Source organism: Montipora foliosa, chromosome 1 (assembly GCF_036669935.1).
Source record: "Montipora foliosa isolate CH-2021 chromosome 1, ASM3666993v2, whole genome shotgun sequence".
Taxonomy (NCBI): domain Eukaryota; kingdom Metazoa; phylum Cnidaria; class Anthozoa; order Scleractinia; family Acroporidae; genus Montipora; species Montipora foliosa.
In genome coordinates, this window is record NC_090869.1 from 12401521 (window position 1) to 12421520 (window position 20000).

General features: G+C 40.4%; 2 protein-coding genes and 1 pseudogene across 3 annotated transcripts in view; 2 read left to right on the forward strand and 1 right to left on the reverse strand.

The window, feature by feature from the left end:
- The window catches only part of LOC137985176 (beta-3 adrenergic receptor-like), a 35445-nt gene extending 29362 nt beyond the window's left edge, over positions 1-6083 (forward strand). Inside the window, exons 1-2 of one of the 2 annotated variants that reach the window (XM_068832733.1) lie at positions 900-1208; positions 4326-6083. In XM_068832733.1, coding sequence (XP_068688834.1) covers positions 1196-1208; positions 4326-5299 — 987 coding nt within the window. In that variant the 5' untranslated portion in view covers positions 900-1195 and the 3' untranslated portion in view covers positions 5300-6083. Of the gene's footprint in view, positions 1-899; positions 1209-4325 lie in introns of those variants that run through there. The other variant, XM_068832880.1, reaches the window with a different exon arrangement.
- Positions 6084-8281: 2198 nt separating this feature from the next.
- Positions 8282-13396, reverse strand: LOC138009960 (ALK tyrosine kinase receptor-like; the record flags this gene model as incomplete). The annotated part of the gene is made up of 3 exons (XM_068856941.1): positions 8282-10688; positions 12236-12350; positions 13232-13396. Coding segments are annotated over 3 exons (1107 nt in total), but the record flags the coding sequence as incomplete, so codon positions are not given.
- Positions 12748-20000, forward strand: part of LOC137984250 (beta-3 adrenergic receptor-like) — an 18995-nt pseudogene continuing 11742 nt past the window's right edge.

Here is a 20000-nt window from a genome sequence, read left to right on the forward strand (position 1 = left end):
AAGTTATTACGTTAAAGTTTTTTGCCGTATCAAGAGAGTCGTATCATGCCTAGATGTGTCCTTTCGCTCGTTGTCAAGCAACTAATTTCCCATCATTCCCAAGGGCGTTCAGTACACCTCAAAACCGGCATGACGTTGTAGAGCCCACAGACCAGCCGGACACATTGTTCATTCAGGGCCTACAGCTCTCCACGAGTTCTGCTACTTGTAGTAGCTCAATGGGTAGAGCATCCGACCGGCGTAACGGAAGGTTCGTATCCTGCTCAGTTGTCCTTCATCTGTCGTCAAGCAACTACTTTTTCATTCTTCCCACAGGCGCTTTACACCCTAAAACACCTTTAGAGGCAAATTAGTTCTGATATTATATTGACATAGATGTTCTATTTTCTTTTTGAACGGAAACATTGCAAATGATTAATGCCTTCATTCTAAATCGGCGAGCCTAGAAATATTCCATTGATTATTTATCAGACATTTATGTAGTATATAGATATAGGGAAAAAAAAGGGTCCATCATATGACAAAAAGTGGTTATCCCATTTTTCCTGGATGTCGCAATCGTTAAGGGACATGACGTCACGCGATCGAAGACTAATCCTCTCGGAATTAAAACAAATTTTCCTTTTTTCACTGTTTAAAAAGCTATGGTCGCTTATCGCGTGAGCGAACAAGCACTGTTGTTTGTTTGCGAAGTCTTTTGATTTTGTTTTGTTTTGTTTTTTGACCTTTTTTGTCTCGGTTTAAAAACTCATTGCCGCTGATGGCGTGACTAAATAAACTCTATTTTTAGGTTGTCGCTGAAAGAATGGAGACTAGAATGCAAATTTTCCATGACTTCGTCCTTGTTGACAACGGCGTTACTGTCTGTCACGCCGTCATGTGCTTGTTAATATGAATATTGTTTCTCTCAGTTACTCTTCAATGGTAACACCTTATATCGAGGGAAGGCATTCAATTTTCCGGTGCTGAGTGACAGCTTTAATATAAAGAATTGATTCTTTCGTTTGGCAAAAAATCGATTGGCCTTGTGTCTGTTCCTGTTCAAGCACAATGTGCGAATCAGCGTGGGCGAGTGAGTGTTCTTGGTCTTCTTGGAAATCTCGATTCCTGAACATTCATAAATCCTATTTTGCTAACACATTGGTCACAATCAGCGTGAAGCAAGCAAAGAAGACTTGACAAAGAGTTTACAAAAATGGATGGATCAAGTAATTAAGATACCTACTATAATTTCTATTTTCCTTTAGTAAATATATATACCAAAAGTCTTCTGAGTAGGAGTGGGAGGAATTTTCAAACCAAATTTTGCGGGAAAATAAACAATAGACCAAAGCGGCTAACTCAGGCCCCGTCCACACGTATCCGGATATATTTTGAATCCGCAACGTGTTCTCTTCGGATTAAAAGGTTTTTACGTCCGCATGTATCGCATTCAAATCGAATTTGCCCGTTTCGTTCTAGTATCCAGGACACCTCTGTGACTATTTCCAACAGAGCATGCGCCATCAAGTGTTCGAGTTGGCCACAAGAGAAGCAATAGCATTTCGTTCAGCGGCCATGCCTATGCGGTAATGACTGGATCTGAGTTTCTGTAACGTCATCCGATTCGAAATTCTTTGCGTATTCAAAACTTTTCACTCTGGAGAGTTGCGGATTCGCATGCCGGATTCGCCGGATACGTGTCGACGGAAAGCGAATCTGCAACGAAAACGTTGCGAATTAAAAAATATCCGGATACGTGTGGACAGAGCCTTCAAACCCTTCGGAAAATAAAATGTTTTGTTCCAGGTATTTCCTTATCATTTAAATGTGAATGCTACGTTATGATGCAAATACAATACACAAAAAAACTTAACCTCGGGAAATTTGAATTGTGTACAACATTTAGTTAGCCGATGAGGTCTATTTTTTTTAGTATCACCCAACTAGTGGACTAATGAAAATGCTGCAATTTGATTGGCTACGCTACTAGAGGACTATTAGTAATAGTCCTCGAGTAGCGAAAAGCGTGATGCTTTCTTTCGTTTTATTCCCAAATAAATATATTTTCAACTATCTTTATTATTGCCTTTTCGGTCCGACTAGTTGGGTGATAGTAAAACAATTAGACCCTTCGCCCTCAAGGGCCATTAGAATGGACTATTGACCCGTAGCCCTTGCGGGCTACGGGTCTAATTGTTAAATATTCCCTCAAAACTTGGTTAAAAAATAGACAATTTTCTGACGCTGATGGGGACAAACCTGATACCAAATTCTTACTCTTGGGAAATGGACTCTTGATACATTTCGCACAAACATTTCATCTGCATTCATCCGTTAGTAATGAGTTTAGCGAGCAAAACAGGCTTGAGTTTCATCTGTTTAAGCTTTAAAATTTTGTCATGAAAAAGTCACATGAGAGGAAACGCCATGGCCGGCCAGCCCCTTAGCTCGTCTTACTGGTACGAGCCCCTGAAATACCTGCTTACTGATTTTAATACAATATTTATAAGATGCAGGAACCCATGACTAGGAGCGTACAACTTCATTGTATTTGTGGAATGTCATTTTTACAGACCGAGTTATTTTTAGATTGATTTTCCCGCCAAACTAGACCTTTCCAGCCAATCACAAGTATCGCATGAGAAATTGCTACGCATGGGATAGAGAATGGTCGCTCGTGCAAGCCAAATCTTATTTACGAGCTCGTCTGAAAATAGCTTGATCCGTGAAAATGTCGTTACATATACCTAATTTTGGAGTTGTATACTAGCTCCTGGTTATGGCTCTTGTAAGATGCGAATCTCTTTGACTGTTTGGGTACGGGGGGGAGCGGGGGTGCTTGATAATTCACACCAGTTTGTCAAGGGGAACCTCAATCTTCCATACTTGGCCTAGGAGTGCATTCCTTGGGAGATACAGCACGCTCACAGTGAGAAAAGACAATCAAAACAAAGCTGTCTCAGCGTCAAGGTAAATATGATACTTTTCGCGGGAAAAACCAGTTTCTAAAAATAAATTTACTGGGGAAAAGGTTGAGTAAAGGAATTAGTGGAGATTGAAGCTCCCGTTGATAAGCTCTTGTAATTCATTAGTGCGCGATGTTGGCAAGAGCAAATGAATGGATAGCTAATGTTCACAATGCAACCAGGGGCCGGTTGCTCGGAGCCTGGTTACCACTAACCGTTGGTTAAGAGGTATCAAGTCTAATCAGCGTTAAATACCATGGACACGTATAGGATTTGATACCTGTTAACCAACGGTTAGCGCTAACCAGGCTTCGAGCAACCGGCCCCAGATAGCTTTTAGTTCTAGCATGTATTAAATAAAATTTGATTGTAGCTCAAAAAGTTATCTTTTTACGCTACACGTCAAGAGTCCAGAACACCGAAGTCTCGATCTTAAATGGAATGCGGCCCATCACAGTTTTCGGTATTCACTATTTTTAGAACGGCTACGAGGACGAGAGAGAGTACGAGATTTGACTGCCCGTTTTTAGCGAAAATACTTAGAAAAGTTACAACCCGGACGAGGTAATCTTTTTCTTTGTTAGCAACGTAGGTTCCTCAGATATTCTTATTGATGGTATCTGAGCCTTTTCCAGGTGGAAAAACGCCAAAACTGCTCCCGTTGGTGACTTGTTTTGACACGACGACATTTTGCAAAACTTCGTACTAAAATGGCGACATCACGTTTTTCCCACCAAAATGACTCTGGTTTGCGCGCGTATTATTGTTCTATGAGAAAATCTCATACTCGTAGTCAATCCCGTCCTAGAATCTAAAGCTCTCTATATATTGTTCGATTTTTGCAGGAAAAAACGTGGCGGTATTGCGTATGTTGCAGTATCCGTGATTTTGCCGACCAATCAGAAGCGCTCTGGTCATCAGGCCCAATGTGATTGGCCATAATTTGGCGGGACCTGTATTCTATATTTAGATAATACAGTGAGCTGATGGGCCAAGAAGAAATGAGACACATCGACACTTCTGTGTTATGAGCTTCAGCTACATGTACAATAATTACCGCAATGAACCGATGTTAAAAAATCTGGATACGAAAGGAGGGATTACTCAACAGGCTTTTCCAATTGGCAATTTTCTTCAGGCTGGGTATCATTTTGTATCCTGGGTGCCAGAGGGCTTTTCTCCCCTTTAGCGAGATCTCTATAAGTACGCCATTACTCGTCGCGAAAGAAAAATAAAACCTCTGGCACCCAGGGTGATCATTTTGAGGCTTCGTCAAAGAAACTCATCTCAGGCTCATCTCAATTCAATGTATAAGTCACAACTAGATTTCAAGTGCTTGCCAAGCGTTTTTCTAAATATTCTTGCTATTTCCATTAGGTACCTGGAAAAGCATTGATAATTCGACTTGCACTGTGGATCCTGTTCCTGAGAACTTGGCTATTGCAGCGTTAGTTTTGTGCTTCCTAACCGTGTTCGGAAACTCTTTAGTGGTGATCGCGATTGTAAAGGATCCATACAGAGAACTGAAGACCATTCCAAATTATCTCATCTTAAATCTGGCGGTGTGCGACCTCATTGTTGGAATTCCGAGTGAGCTATTGCTTGGCCTACTCCCTTTTATTCCTCCCCAAATGTCGTCGTTGTATGGGAATTTGTATTTTGTTGCCTACACATCACTGTATTTTGCAATGGTAGCATCCTCCTTGACAATACTGACTCTTGCATTTGAACGCTACATTATGGTGGAGGCTCCTTTTAGAAGCAAAGAATTCCTGGTGCACTCACATCTGAAACTATCTATTGTCTACATATGGCTTCTCGCTGCTTGCACTGCGCTACTTTCTCTGCTGAATCAATGTAATGAGAAAGAGTACAGACTAATAATCGTCGACGCAGTCGGATTTCCAGCCATGGTTTTTATGTTTATCATTTACTCAAGGATATTTTACTTGGTGCGAAAATGCATTCGTCAGGACCTTGAGAACAGCCTTGAAAGCTCGGGGAGTAGTTTATTAGCAAGTGATGATTTCAATGAAAACGTTCGCCGTCGCGAAAGGGAGATCGCCATGTCAGTCTTTCTCTTTGTGGGCGCTTTTGCTCTTTGCTGGACACCTTGCTTCGTGATGGAGAATATATTTTATAAAGCTTCGAAAGAGAAGCGTCCGAGTCTAGAAACGCCCGCTGACTGGGTGAGATTTTCAGGCTTGTTGAGTTCACTATTGAATCCTGTTATTTACGCATTAAGGTATGGCAAATTTAGAAGAGCAGTTCGAGCCATATTCCGCTCTTACTGCGGCCGCACTCATCGTTTCAGTGTACTTTCTGAAGAATTTATTAGGCCGGTAGTCTGAGGAGGTAAGCTAGGTCTCTCGATAAAAAATGATAGATCCGACAGCAGACCACTAGACTTGACAATTCAATTTAATCATGACTGAATCATGCAAGCATCCGTACTTGATCGAATGTTTAGTTCGCAAACGTCTCATTTAGGTACTTTTAAACCAAAAGCTGGAATTGTGGTTAAGACCAGCGATTGGAGTTGTGCTCGGAGTAGGGAAAAGCTCAATTTCCTTCAGTTTGTAATTCATCCCCAACTAAACAGTTCATTACAAATTTTATATCCTATTCTCTTCTGTAGAAAAGTATTTTACCGTTAACCACGTGGATGTAACGATCAAACAATTTCTTTTCCAAGTTCAGTGATAGTTAATTAAGGGAAAGACGATGTTGAATTAATATTGTGGGACGTACCTTGTTCGTCCCTTGGGTTATGTATAGGAAATCGCATGAACGCGAGTGCATTTTAAGACCAGTTTATGGGCACGATTGATGTTTCAAAATATCACTCGTGCCCATAATTCACAAAATGCACAAGCGATTTTTTATCTGTTATATGCTCAACAGAATTGCTCCGTCGCTGTGTTTCCATAGCAACCTTTGTATATCACTCTTTAAACAGGAGTGTTTTACTGGAAGAAAACACCACTCATAAAATGTATACGTAACTACATCCGGGACCCGAGTGGCGTATTTTTCATATCCCCACTAGTTAGGATGTTGATGACGTCATTTCCCGCCTTTTTATGGTTGTTTGTGCGAACAGTCAGTGAAGAATGGCGAGCGATAGACTCCTGGCCCCAGTTGTTCAAAAGGTGAATAACGCTATCCACAGGATAAATCACTATCCATTGGATAGCGCAATTGGTTTTACTATGTGACCTTTCCACTGGATAGTGATTTATCCGGCGGATAGCGCTATCCATCCTTTGAACAACTGGGGCCTGAAGTTCTCTGAAGCGGACGTAAAATCCTTCTCTGAGAAACAAGATATTGCTAACACGAAGAATATTCAAACTTCATAAAACTTAAAATTATTTATGAAGTTTCTTGCAAGTGAAGAAGAAATGCGAAAATTGAAAAAAATCCTGCGATAAAGTTTGTGCTTGGTGTTATAAAGAAAACTGGTGTGTAAAACAATCCTGTCTACATAGTAAAAAGAAAACTACACAGTGGCATGAAGATATGAACAATATTTTACCACATTCTTGTGAAAAAGCTTTCTCTGGTTAAAAACTTGTATAAAACGTAAGCTTTCGACTTCCAGCGGTAGCTTATGTTTTCATATAAATGTTTAACCAGAGAACGCTTTTTTACAAGAATATGTGTTCAAAACCTGGTTACTCTTCTATTTTTAATATTTTACCACTTGAAATAAAATTCATATCTTCGCGTCGCCGTGTGATATCTTCTATTCTTTAAACGTTCGACCTCGTACTGTATATTGAAATTGATTCTGCAAAGTGTTTTCAAAGCGAAAACTGATTGACTTTAATGTCCAAGCATTCAGAATTTAATGATAATAAAACGATTAGTCCATTCGGGCTTGTTGGATATGAGACTGGTTATAGCAAACTCGGCGACACGCGCCTCGTTGGCTATTAACATCTCATATCCAACAAGCGCTCATGGAATAATTGTTAAGTAACTTTTGTTGCACTCTATAACTTATTTATGCATTTGTCATTGACTAATCAGAAAACGCAGTATTTTATTGAGTGTATAATAGTGCACTTATTTCCGGGATTGCAACTTAATGAAATGCAGGCGACTCCAGCCCAGCCCTCAAAAGGGACGCGAACATAAGTACAAGCAACATGCGCAGACGCATCAACTTAGTTGTCGTTGATAAGTGTCATTTGTTCTAACAGAAAGGTACCAAAAATCAATATTCTACTGAGTTTGTGAATGTTGCTTATGCATAAAAAGGGCTCTGTAACGCAAAATGATGCAATTTGGTGACACCCAAAATGCCCAAAAAGTAAAGTGAAGCAATGCAATAACCACTTAAAACTGGTGAACGACGTAAAAGAAACACTGCAAAACGAAAGAGAGGCATGGAGGGACACAACTGGAGAAGACTGAAACGGATTGCATTTGGGTAATCTTGAGAAAAGTCGGCTCGACGTTTTTTTGCGTTTATGGCAAATCGCCTGGATAAAGGTCATTTTTGCTCAGAACCATCTTGTTCGCGATGTCACGTGATTGACTAGAGTTTTCCCCTAAGCACTCTAAAGTAGATCAAAATAATGTGACATAGGCCCTTTAATAATAAACGAAAGGGAGAAGTGATCCTCGCACTTATCTGGACAATTTAAGGAATTGTCTCTAAACAGAACCGGAGACCGGATACCGGATGCCCGATACCGGATACCGGAGACCGGAGACCGGATACCAGATACCACATACCAGATACCGGATACCGGATGCCAGATACCGGATACCAGATACCGGATACCAGATACCAGATACCGGATACCGGAGACCGGATACCGGATGCCAGATACCGGATACCGGATACGATACCGAAAAAATTTAGGTGGCTTCAACGGGATTCGAAGTCATGACCTCTGCGATGCCGGTGCCCTGAATGCTCTACCAACTGAGCTGTGAAGCCCCTTAGCTGGGAACAGGTCAGTTGCTTGGGCTCATGTGTTTCCTTAAAAGACTCGATGATTGAAATAATGCGTCGCTTGTGTATACAAGGTTTTTTCGAAGGCGACAGAAAATTTCCATTCAAGTGTCAACGCCGTCAATTACCTTTTCAGAACAACCTCTGGGATAGAATTGGGCTTCTTATTAGCATAGGTTAGGAGAACTCGTTATGACTGCAAGATAAGTAAGTTTAGGGAGACACCTCGTGATGTTTATTTTACTGTTCGTGTTACTCATTATCATGTAATCTGGAAGCGTCCTCAAACGATGGAGCAGTGGTGGCGCAGTGGTGAATGCACTCGCATTTCACCAATGTGGCCCGGGTTTGATTTCCAGACCCGGCGTCATATGTTGGTTGAGTTTGTTGGTTCTCTTCTCTGCTCCGAAAGGTTTTTCTCCGGGTTCTCCGGTTTTCCCCTCTCCACAAAAAGCAATATTTGAATTTGAGTTAATTTCGTTAGTATCCCCAATTATAGAGCGTTTTCACATGACGTCACGGCAGCCATGTTGGTGTTCGAAGACAAAGGCGGCCATGATGGTGTACCAAACTAATCCTCCGGGAATTGAGCTCTATTTTTACGCAAATGCTTTCCTTTGTTTCAGTAATACGATATGGATGCTGGTCACGTAAGTGAAAATGCTCTATTGCTCTTGTGCTAAATACAATGACACTATCTTTTTCGTTTTGGTCAACGAGGTTGTTGCTTAATTCAGCTTTTTCATCTCCAATGTGTATAGTTGTAACAAAACGGAAAAGTAAGATCTGAATTTTTGAACACTTTTGCTTTTGGTTTCTACGGGTTTTGTTCTGGGCAAAGTCGTCGTTGCTGAATTCAGCTTTTTCAGGTCATTTTTTCATCCTTTTCATGCCATTTAGTTGTACTCCAATGCGCATTGCTGGTTTTCACTCACGTGATCAACAGCCATGTTTTTCAACGAAAACAAAAGAAAACAAAAGAAAGCGCATAATAATAGAGTTGAATTCCTGTAGGATTTGGTCGGGGCTCCAACATGACCGCCGTTTCTTTGTTTGGGGGATCCAACATGGCGGCCGTGACGTCATGTGAAAACCGAGAATAGTTGCAAAGGTAACGAAGTGGAAAAGTGAGATCTTGATTTTTGAACTGCACCTTTCGTTCTCTCTTCCTTTGTCTCTTTATTTTCTTTTGGAAAGACATAGTGATTAATTCATGCTTTTAATTTACATTTCACTTAGGAAATAATTTTTGCACATTTCAGCTGTGATGAGAAACGTTTTCATTTGGTTAAATAAACTACTCCTTATTCATTTACTGAATGGTGCCACCGTAAAATCGACGATTGGCGTTAGCCACAGTAAAATAAACGAGAGACTTTCTAGTGTGTGAAAGCTTTTCAGATAGAGCGAGTTTCAATTGAGTGTCGTAAAACCAAAACCAAAGTAATTACTTTGGCCAATCAAAGAGGACGGAGACAATCCGGCAAACCAATCAAAACACGAAGTAATTACACGTAGCCGACAGAAAGCGCGGGAAAATGTGCACGCTCGAGCCACGATTGGTTGAAAAAGTGGCGCGAGAACTTTGAACCAATCACTGAGTGAAGTAATGCAAAACCGTTGCAATTCGCTCATTACTTTCGGCCCTCAATTGAAAACCACGCCATGTCCAAAAATACACGTATTACAAATTAGATCCGCGCCAATAAAGTGTCACGAAGTGTCCCCTTGCTTTTCTACTGACAATTAATGTCACAAAGTGTCCTCTAATCTCCGGTCCTCTAGTAAAGCGAAACAGCTGCATTTGATCCTCACGAAAAACATAAAAATACTAACCCTTAGACTTGTCTTAAACTTAAAGGGCCGCTCATGTTGGATATCAAAACTGGCGTGTATATAATCATGTGCATTGGACTTTCAGTAGCCAGGCACTCAACTAAGCGGTTAATCTACAATGACGAAAGAAACATACCCATCCCCCTCATCACATCCTCCTTTAGTTGCGTTCCATTCGTTGTTATGACTAGGAATGTACGATCCACCTCCTCCGGCCTCCCAATTGCTTGCCACTCCTCCCCCGGAATACCCGCCCCCTCCTCCAGGGGAATATGAACCGCAAGCGCCACCGCCACCAAATCCACCGTCACAGCCACTATTTCTACCACCTTGAAAATTTCCATGCAAAGATCTCCCTCTTTCTTTACATTTACTATTGCTGCAATTGCCGTGCGAATAACATCCCCCGCTCTGATTGAAGCCAGCTCCAGACCCAGAAATCGTGGGAGGTAAAAGATCGTCAAAATGTCGGCAAACAATACCACCGTTACCATTGCTACCTGCCGCATGTCCACTGCCACTTGGCTGATCATTTCCGGGCAAACCGTCGAATTGACTTCCACCTCCACCCCCACCCGCGGCAAGAATAAGGTCAGTGGGTTTTGTGGGGCGAAACACAAATGTTCCGCCACCTCCACTTCCATGTTTATCAGTGCCTTTCGTTAAACCCCTTTGCCCAACAACTATTCTCAATTTGTGTCCTTTCTCTAGTCGAAGTATACCTCTGACTTTCGCACCCCTGCCTCCTTTGTGCGAGATTCCGTCGCCCCCTGATGCGCCACAAGCTTCCACGTTAAACCTTGCGGTGACCGGCACCTGCCACTCTTGCACTCCTTTGTTGACCTTAACTTGTTCAAGTCCGGTGCCGCTGTAATTTACATTACTCTCTGGACCAAGTCTTCCTTTAGCTCCAAGGGTGGTGAAGTTGTACAAAGCTAAAAGTAAAAATTGAAATCCTGTAATTTGTAAAACACACCTTAACCCGAGTTCTAATAAATCTCAATTCCTTGGATAATAGCTATTTCCATCATGAAATTTTCAATAGTTGGTCTGGAATTATCTATTGCTGTGCACGGAAATTACTCTTTAAAAACAGAAATACAAAACAGTCTGTGACGCCTCAGCAGCTATAATAGCTTCATTCTTCTTACAAGTAGGTTCGCGCGTTAAATTATTGCTAGTATTTTAGTGCTACATGAACAGTGCGTACATTTTGTGGAGGTAAAAATGGTAAAATAGGTCATTCGATTTTATTGCCAGCTTTACGTCTCCATTTCAGGGAAGGTTTCACAACATCCGACATACACAGCCTGACGTCTGGCTGCGTTCAGTTTTTATGGTCTCAATAAGCTCAAGACCTCTTCAAGTCAATCCTGCCAGCTGGACGGATAGACCACAACACCAGGAAAAAAATGTGTCCTACTTTAACGTCCCACAGAGCAGAGTTGTAAATCAAGCCAGGTCTACGGTTTCTAGCCCTTATTCTAGAATTAGAACTTCTTGTAGATTTGATTGTGGGGATCAGGCTTGGCGCTTTAGTGGAGAGTACTATCTAGTCATTTTGCCGGGAATAGTCATCTGTGGCCTCTGACAAGATTATCGATCTGATCGAGGCCGGAGTGTGAATTTTGCCAATCAAAACAGATGAAGACCATGAAATGAGTGAGTCCTCACGCAAAGAATTACATGCGGCCAGAAGCCCATCCGCCAGAACTGCCGATATCTCCCTAGCCAAATGACCGGGCTGATGACAACGCCAGTCTGAGGGCAGTCTGAGGCACGATGACCAAACTTACGGCAGACAGAACACTGACGGGGCTGACCAGTATACCATGCACGACAAGGAAAATCATGAACACGAACAAAATACGGCACTTCACTGTCCAAGGCTATCTTCACAACACGGTTGCCATTGTAGAGCGCGGGAAAGGCATCGAACGTACTACGCTTAACAGAAAGGACTTCACCAAAAGAACTAAAGAAACTGGAGACATCATCGTCCGATGCTTCTGCAGGAAGATCTGAACAGCCACGAGCTTTTCTTGGTCAACAGCTTCCAGTAACTGTGGTAAGACAACTGACGAGCCAACACAACGGTAAATCGCCTCAGGGAAGTACGCCAACTGACTATTAGGACATGAGGAAAACGACTTGGCGCACACTCAATTAAGGGTTGTCACAATCACATAACTGATTCGGCTTCTTGTGCCTGATCAGCATGGCGCAGCCTCTACATCCGGCGGTTTTTGGCACCCCTTTGAGTGGCAGCTCCACATGCAACAGATGTGGTAAGCTGGGTTGGGAACAAGAAAAGTGTTCTCCCACGGCAAGCGTGTGGGAAGGTGGATCACATTAAGAGATCGGTGTGTTACGAAATTTCTAAATGAAAAACAACAAAGCAATCACGAAATGTCTTTCGATATTCGGTTGAAAACCGGTTTATTACCATCATTACAGCATGAATATTTATAAACAAACTTACTGATTTTTGTTTCACAGAACCTCCCTGTCCACGGAATCTCACAAATGCAAGCGTACGCTTTCTCTTGTTGGAAACAATAGCCGTTATTTTGACATCCATTCCAACGACAGTCCTCCTACAAAATTACCAAAACAACTGAAATACACAGTTATAATGACGATAACTGCGAGAACAACAACACAGAGCAGAAGTCCGTAATCCAGAAGTATCGATTTTCCATGGAATGCGGCCCATTAGCGTACGGTGTTATCTTTTTAGAAGTGCTACTGCTATAATTTTTTGCAGCCGGGGAAATAACATAGCGCCATTGCGTTCCACGCATGCTGACCAATCAGAAGCGTTGCTGATATCAGGCTCAATCTGATTGGCCATTATTTGGCTTGACTTTATTTTGGCTAAATTTAGATAATACGTTTGATGTGATGGGCAAAGGCCAAATGAGAGCCAACGACTGACTTCTGGCTGATGGACTTCTGTGCAGAGTACGCTAGGGCTATACGATTAAAACTCTTTTCCTACAGGGGGGCCTCAATCCGATACGCTCAAGTATCGGAATTGTAAGATTCGTAGCGCAGCGCCCTTTTCATCGATCGCGCTGAAATTTGGCGTGTTTACTGGGGAGATATATCCCCAGTTTCCCTGAAAATCTCGGCTTTCTAGCTTTCATTACTCCTACATGACGTCCATTCTAATTCAGGCAATTTGAGCCGATGCGATGACCAAATTTTCAATCGATCGCGGAGCTCTCGCGAAGCGGTTTTTCTAAAGTTTTTCAGCCAAAAAATTACACTACATGCTTCGGAATAGATAAAGGAAAGGATTTGTGGGGATTTGTGGTTCATTGGATGGGATTTCAAGCGTTAAAATCGCTGAAAAGGTAAGATTAATTATTTAGCAATACAAATGCGTGTCTGAAGCACATGTACTTTGATCTCACAGAATTGTGTTTTTCCTCAAAATATTCGCTTGTTTTCGCTTTCTCTCGCTCATATTTACCTTTATTACATGTCCAGTGAATAGTTTTATCCTCTGGGATGAATTTTCCGTCGAAAAATCGGTTATTTGGGTGGTTTTTGGCAAACAGATGTTAATTATTCGTAATGCGATCTCTTCCGTTGCCGTTAGCAACGGGTCGCAAATTTCGCATCTGTCATCACCTTGTCACATTATTAATTATCGCTAATTCAATTAGCTCAAAAAAATCCAAAAATATTCGTGCCTCTTCAGTTTTCGGTCAAATTTATGGCCAAGAAAGCTGAAAAAATGAAGAACATTTTTGTCGGTCATCAAAAAATTCCTAATTGACCTTGAAATGGCCAAATTTGTGTGGAAAACTGATTTTAGACCATTTTAATGTTACTTTTGTTAAATTTTTTTACTTCAACTTTCGTTTTTATAAAATATTGTAGTTCTATGTATAAAAGTTATATGTTTTTGGAAAGCTTATTTTCATAGCTTTAAAATGATGTATTTTTTTCCTCCTAACAGAAAATACTTTTTGAGAAAAAAAACATTTTTTTGTGATGACTGACTTTTGCCAGGAAATTCCTGGAAATTCCAAAATAGAAAAAGAGTTAAAACTAAACAATAACAAACAGTAACAAAATATCCCATGTAAAAAAACAAGCATGAATATCCTGTGAATTTGTCAAATTTCATCGCTATACTCTGGCTTAACTGACATCCACTTTCAAGGGTTATTAAGCAGTGTGTTTATCTAAGAAATATCGACTTAGAGTTAACGAAAAGCTGGCTTCTAATTCGAGTACGGGACACTACACAAGTGACCATCTTTCGTGTGTCATTGTTCTCAGCTGCCGCAGTATCGTTTCGTGGTTTTTGTTCATTTTGTTAACGTCATCTATGTATTCTAGTTCTTTTCTAGGCGAAGGAAAAACCAAAAAGGGTCACACCAGAATGGGAACATTTGTGATAATTCTTGCATGCTAGCGTTGTATATTTTGCGAATATCCTAATTACTTGACCTGAAGTAGCGAGAGGAGAATATGAAACCCTCCAAGTAAGGAGGGGATCTGTTTGATAATATTTTTTCCCTTATTTTTCCTTATTTGAATGTTCCACTCAGTGGAACAAAACCATTTGTTTCAGCAACCAATCAATCGCCGGTTGGTTAATTAAGAACAATAGCTTACGTCATAGGTGGTTTCAGGTTACCTCATCGCCGCCACGTTGATTGACATTGGTTCCTTTTAATTTATTGGCCAATTGATCATTGTTACCTAGCTGTTTCTAGAGATTAGTTGTTAACCACTTAATGTTGCTATGTGTAGGAATAGTGTCAAGTAAAAAATGAAAAACCCAAATGCACCAGTGGTTCGCTCCAAAAAAGGAAAAAAATAGAGACAATCTCTGTTAGACACAGATAACAATGCTTCAATGTGTATTTGCTGGTGGAAGAATAGGAGGAGGTAATGAGAGATCGATTGTGGTCGTTCACTGTTTACGAAATATACAGCATACAGCATAACTTCGCACACATGCGTGTTAGTGATTCGCGTTAGTAGCGGAATATATATCTCTTTCCCCAACGTACATATGTAGTTGCACCAAGATTTCAAGGTTGATCGAATTACACCATAGGTTTCAGTGCTATACCAGCCACCAGGCAAATACTAAAATATAGTTTGATTCTGTCCCCGTGCTATGCTGTTTTCCTTCTGGCCATATTATGTTTTAAAATTAATTTAAGATTTGTAGTTTTCTGTTAATTATTGTAAGTTTCAAAGTAAATTTACGTTGTCAGCCCGTAAACAGGCAAACCGACGGTGACATATCTCAGCCAGCTGGCGAAACATTAACCATCTGGGCGGCGACAATGAAATATGAAAACCACTTACAGATTTGACCCATTCAGTAAAGGTTTCCCCTGTTACGGCGAAGTAATGAACTCGGTCCTTTCTTAACACTCTGTTGTGAAACAGATTACAATGACCCTCGTGATCAGCAATTGCTCCTTGTGTCCAGATACCGCTGACTGAAAGGCCGAGAGGCTTTTGAGCAATTGGCGGAATCCCCGACACAAGACAATTAAGCAAACCATGAAATAGCTAAGGCAGGGAAATGGGCGAAAAAGCAGCGTAAGAAAGCTGTTCTGGGACAACAGTGAGAGGACAACTGATCGATGATATAGATAATTCTCATCATAGCACACAAATTGGTCCTAGTTCTGAGTCCTCAGCGTTTGAAAAGGCCTCAGGGCTAGCGCTCTAACTTGGAGGTAATTAAATTTGTGTCTTTTTAAATTAAATTGACAATTTTGCTGATTTTTTAGTAATGCAATAAAAAAGGTGTAGTGAATGGCGAACTACTGGCTCATGTCATTCCCGTGAAACGTTCAGTGTAGTTACCTTGGCAGAGGCGAACTTAACCTTTTTTTTAAAGGAACCCTTCGATAATAGGCATCAATGACTCAATTTATGTCACTGCATCTTCGAAGAGAAGACTAAATCAGTGACAGCACACCGACGGCTAAAGTAGTCTTTACGTTAAACGTGGTTACGTGTTATTGGGTCATTAGGTCGTTTGATGAAATATTTTGTTGGTTTTCTTTGTCGTTTAATTATACAGGCGTTTTGTCAGTTTGCTAGTGAAACGGCAAATGGCTGGTATTAAAAGAAGATAAAGGAGTTAAGCCATAAAGAAATTTGAAAACTGACGATTCGAGCGGTAACCCTGCGTCTCTGACAACTGAAGGGCAAACGCTGGAAACATCAGCTTTCAAATTTGTTTACGTTGGTCAATTGAATCATATCGACCCTGTTGATAAACTCATTAGTGTTATGAAAAGAAGGGAAGGTATACTTTATTAGTTTTAATGAATTTTTTGCTACTTTCACACATTTGAAGAGCCTCAATAATAAAAAATAAGAACTTCATGAGCTCTTTGCTCTAACCTCACTTTAAGAATAGAGTACTTCAATCTGTGTGAGGGACCGAAAATATGCAGTGAACGCTCTACTATCCGTTGAAGGATTATGATATTAATATCATGTTTAACTTGTATGCCGAAAGGTAGCTTGTTTTGCTTTGCTATTGCTATTTCGGTTGCACTGAGTACTGAGATCTGGTGCAATTAACATGGTATTTGCAGTGCAACGTTTTTCAAGTCTTTTCGGTGAGCATAGAGAGAGTAAAACTATTTAAAATTTAACTGCCCTTTTTGTAACGAGAATTTTATGGTTCACGCCAAAACCAGCCAGAGAACTAGTCATGCACAGAGGTCGTCATTCTTGGGGGTACTAGACCATTCTAGTGATCACGAGTCCTTGTTCTACCTTTCTACATTGGGTAATAACAATATCGATAGGCTTCCTATACGCTGAAGAACGAAAAAGCACCTGAATAATTGACACAGAAATATCACGAGAGCCTGCCTACTTGTTCAATGACGTCTCTTTGCATTTACCATAAAGCCTTATGAAACGTTCACTTTCAATTTCAATAGCGCCTTGACTTTAAATCCGTGGATATTTGGAAGAACTTGGTTCCTTATTATAACGTTTTACAAAAAGAAGGGAATAATTACGTAAGAGGCATGACTTTGTCAGAATGCACAGCGCCGCAAATTACATGAAAAATAAATCTTCCCTTTAAAATTTCATGGAGAAAAGTCTGAAAAGCCGGAACAGGTCATTCCATGTAGAATGTTCTCGAGTGAGGGCAGCTTTATTACAAATGAGCACGTACTATCTGTACTAAAATCTATATATATATGTTGTAAAGTTTAGTATCTGTATAAAGAAATGAATTCAGATCAGAACTTTGTATTGAAGGGCACTTAGTTTAACAAGGCTCGAAAGTTACTTTGTGTGGCAAGATAAAATTTTAACGATTCTACGTGGACATTCCAAAAGATTAAATGAATTTCAAGATGGCCATACTGGGTTACTCCACGACTCCACGTTAAGTATTCCGAATACATTAGGTCTGGCTCGTGCATGCGCAGAAAAATGTGCAACCCCAGTTTTAGAGCTCAATTAATGAGAGATTGTTCAGGGACAAGATGAACAGTCAGAAACTCTACGTTATCCGTAAACCGTAAACGTTGTCCGTTAACTCTTAGCTTTAATAAAAGCACCTCCTTCGGTAATGAATTCAAGTAGGTTAAAATTGGAATGTATTCGTAACATGTTTTTAGATAATCGCATCGAGAAAGCTACTTATTTTGTACGGGCAGTAACGAGAGGGAAGCCTGAAATTTTAGACTTGAACTGGATTTGAAACAATAATCTCTGGAATACCTCTGCAGTGCTCTGCCAAATCATCTACCAAGCCGATTGGGATATTATCATTTTGCGAGTGTTTACATGAACACGAAAACGATGGCCATGGGAGGAGCTAGGCATGGCGAAGTGGTGAGAGCACCAGCCTTCCAAAAATGAGGCCTGCTTTCGATTCCCACACCCGTTGTCACATGTGGCTTGAGTTTGTTGGTTCTCTTCTCTGCTTCGAGAGGTTTTCTCCGGGTACTCCGGTTTTCCCATCTCCTCAAAAACCATTCAGTTTAACCTGACTTCAGTTAAAGTGATACGATTCTCATCTGTGCTGTCACCTTAAATATAAACTCATTTTTGACGGCGAAGAGACTTCATCTACCATAAGGAAATATATCGTGATATATTTGAAAATTTCGATCATTAACGGAACTCTAGGAAACCCAGTGAAAAATCTAGCCGGTGTGAACGGATAGTGAACCCTTGCCTTGCTTTGGGTTCTATGATGAGCCCATGGAGGTTGAGATACGCAAAGACCTAATATACGAACAATAAAAAAACTTTCAAAGGAATGTCTAATTCAGACAGATCAATCCAACAAATTCTGTCATTTCAACATATGGAAAAATACTCGGTAAGAGTGAGATTCCTCACAATGTTATACAGGGCGGTGGTAGAAATATCCTTTCTGTACAACCGCGAGGCCTGTTTTCCTTCGTTACACCGCTTTGCTACCTTTTTCAGCGCCTCACCGTTTAATGCATCTTTTTTTCCGATACGCTTCTTAGATAACTATAACTTTCCACTTTTATAGGTCAAAGTTGCATACCTCATGACGATTATTGGACGACCCAGTAGAATGCATGACGTTTTTCTCCCTTTTATAAGAAAAGAACCCTTTCGATTGTATTTATAACAAAAATATGCTCTATTTACCATAATATCTCTGGGGTATGACGTGTAAATAAAGCCGTGTTCATAATGCAAATCGTTTTCCAAGATCTTGAAGTCCACCTTTTCCTCGCAGTTCAACTCACAAAGGCCATTTTGATGACCATGGGGAAGTTCATCTTTGAAATTTGTAGAATAACAGCATGCGTTTGAAAGGCAGCCCTGAGTGCATAAGATTTGGCTTCGAGTAACAAAAGATTTGAAAGTGTGTCCTTTCAATCTATAATTTTCTCTCGTAACAATTGAACCAGGAAAACTGATTGTCGTGCACACAATGTTGCACGTGATTAGACATAGGTACAAGAGAATTACTGAGCAAGGATAATTCCTTAGTGAATCCACCATGTTGAACATCGAACTGCGCCACAGAGGCTATCTTGAGCACCGCCTTGACAATTGTGTCCGTCATAATATTAATTTGACATAGTTATAAGAAATAACCAAAGCTACGTTTATATTGGTGGCGAACGTGTCCAGATCACAGTGATGAATTATGAAAGTTTTTACGCCCAGGGTTGGTTCTCGTGTTTGCACACAAATAACGAATCCGTCATATAAAAACGTCCATGGACATAACATGAATCCGATTCCCGAAATCGAGTAGTCGTAAACCCTCGACAGTTTCCAGTGCGTACGAATTTTGAACAAATCCGATCATTCTTGATGGATTTTGCAATGTAAAATATTTGCATTTTTTTCAATTTCAATTTCAAATGCATCATATTGTGCTGATGAATTTGAATGAGACTCTTTTGTTTTAACAGCTGGTACATATATGCAAAATTTTCGGTTTGGTAAATCGGAAGTCGACGGCTAATTAGTTTGCCGACCAATGGGTTCATACTGGGCTGAACCCTTTCAAAAACAATTGTACCATCAAGCGAGCAAGGCGCTCAAAATACGGACAAAAAAAAACGAGTAATTCAGCGCTAGGAATCAGTCTTTTCTAGGGCTGTACATTGAAGACTACTTCATTCTATTTTATTTGAAAGCCACCGACAGACAAAAATGACAAAAATAAAAAAAAAAAAATTGCGATAGATCTTGCCGAAGAAAAGATTCTGAGCTACATGTAGCTTAAATTGCAATAGCCCATGTTTTCTAAGTATAAAATATACCTGTCGTTAACTACATTTCAATATGTGGAGACCAGTAAGAATTAAATCCAGTTATAAAGCTAAAATTATGAAGAATTTTTTAATAATTACCAACCAATTCAAGACTAAGCTCAGGAAAGGTTTATTCTGTGGAGCCCGACTAACTTTTCTGTTTTCTAAATTAACAATTAAATTTCGAGTTTTACGCCAGACTCTTCCGTCATGATACAGGCAAGCCTAAAAGCGGAGCTCCTCAATTATTATTTATTTACGTTTTTTTTCAGACTTATATACGGACGGTCTTAAATGTGCGGTTACAGATATCCAGTTACAAGTCATGGAAAATGGGATCCTTCCGATCCAGATAAGTGCCGGGATTTTGTCGAGACCAGGAGACTTTTGAATCTTTATGGACTTGACAACGTTCTGGGGCTCTTTTAAGCTGAAAGGGTTCTATGCTTATATTGAGTGCATTGGCGATCT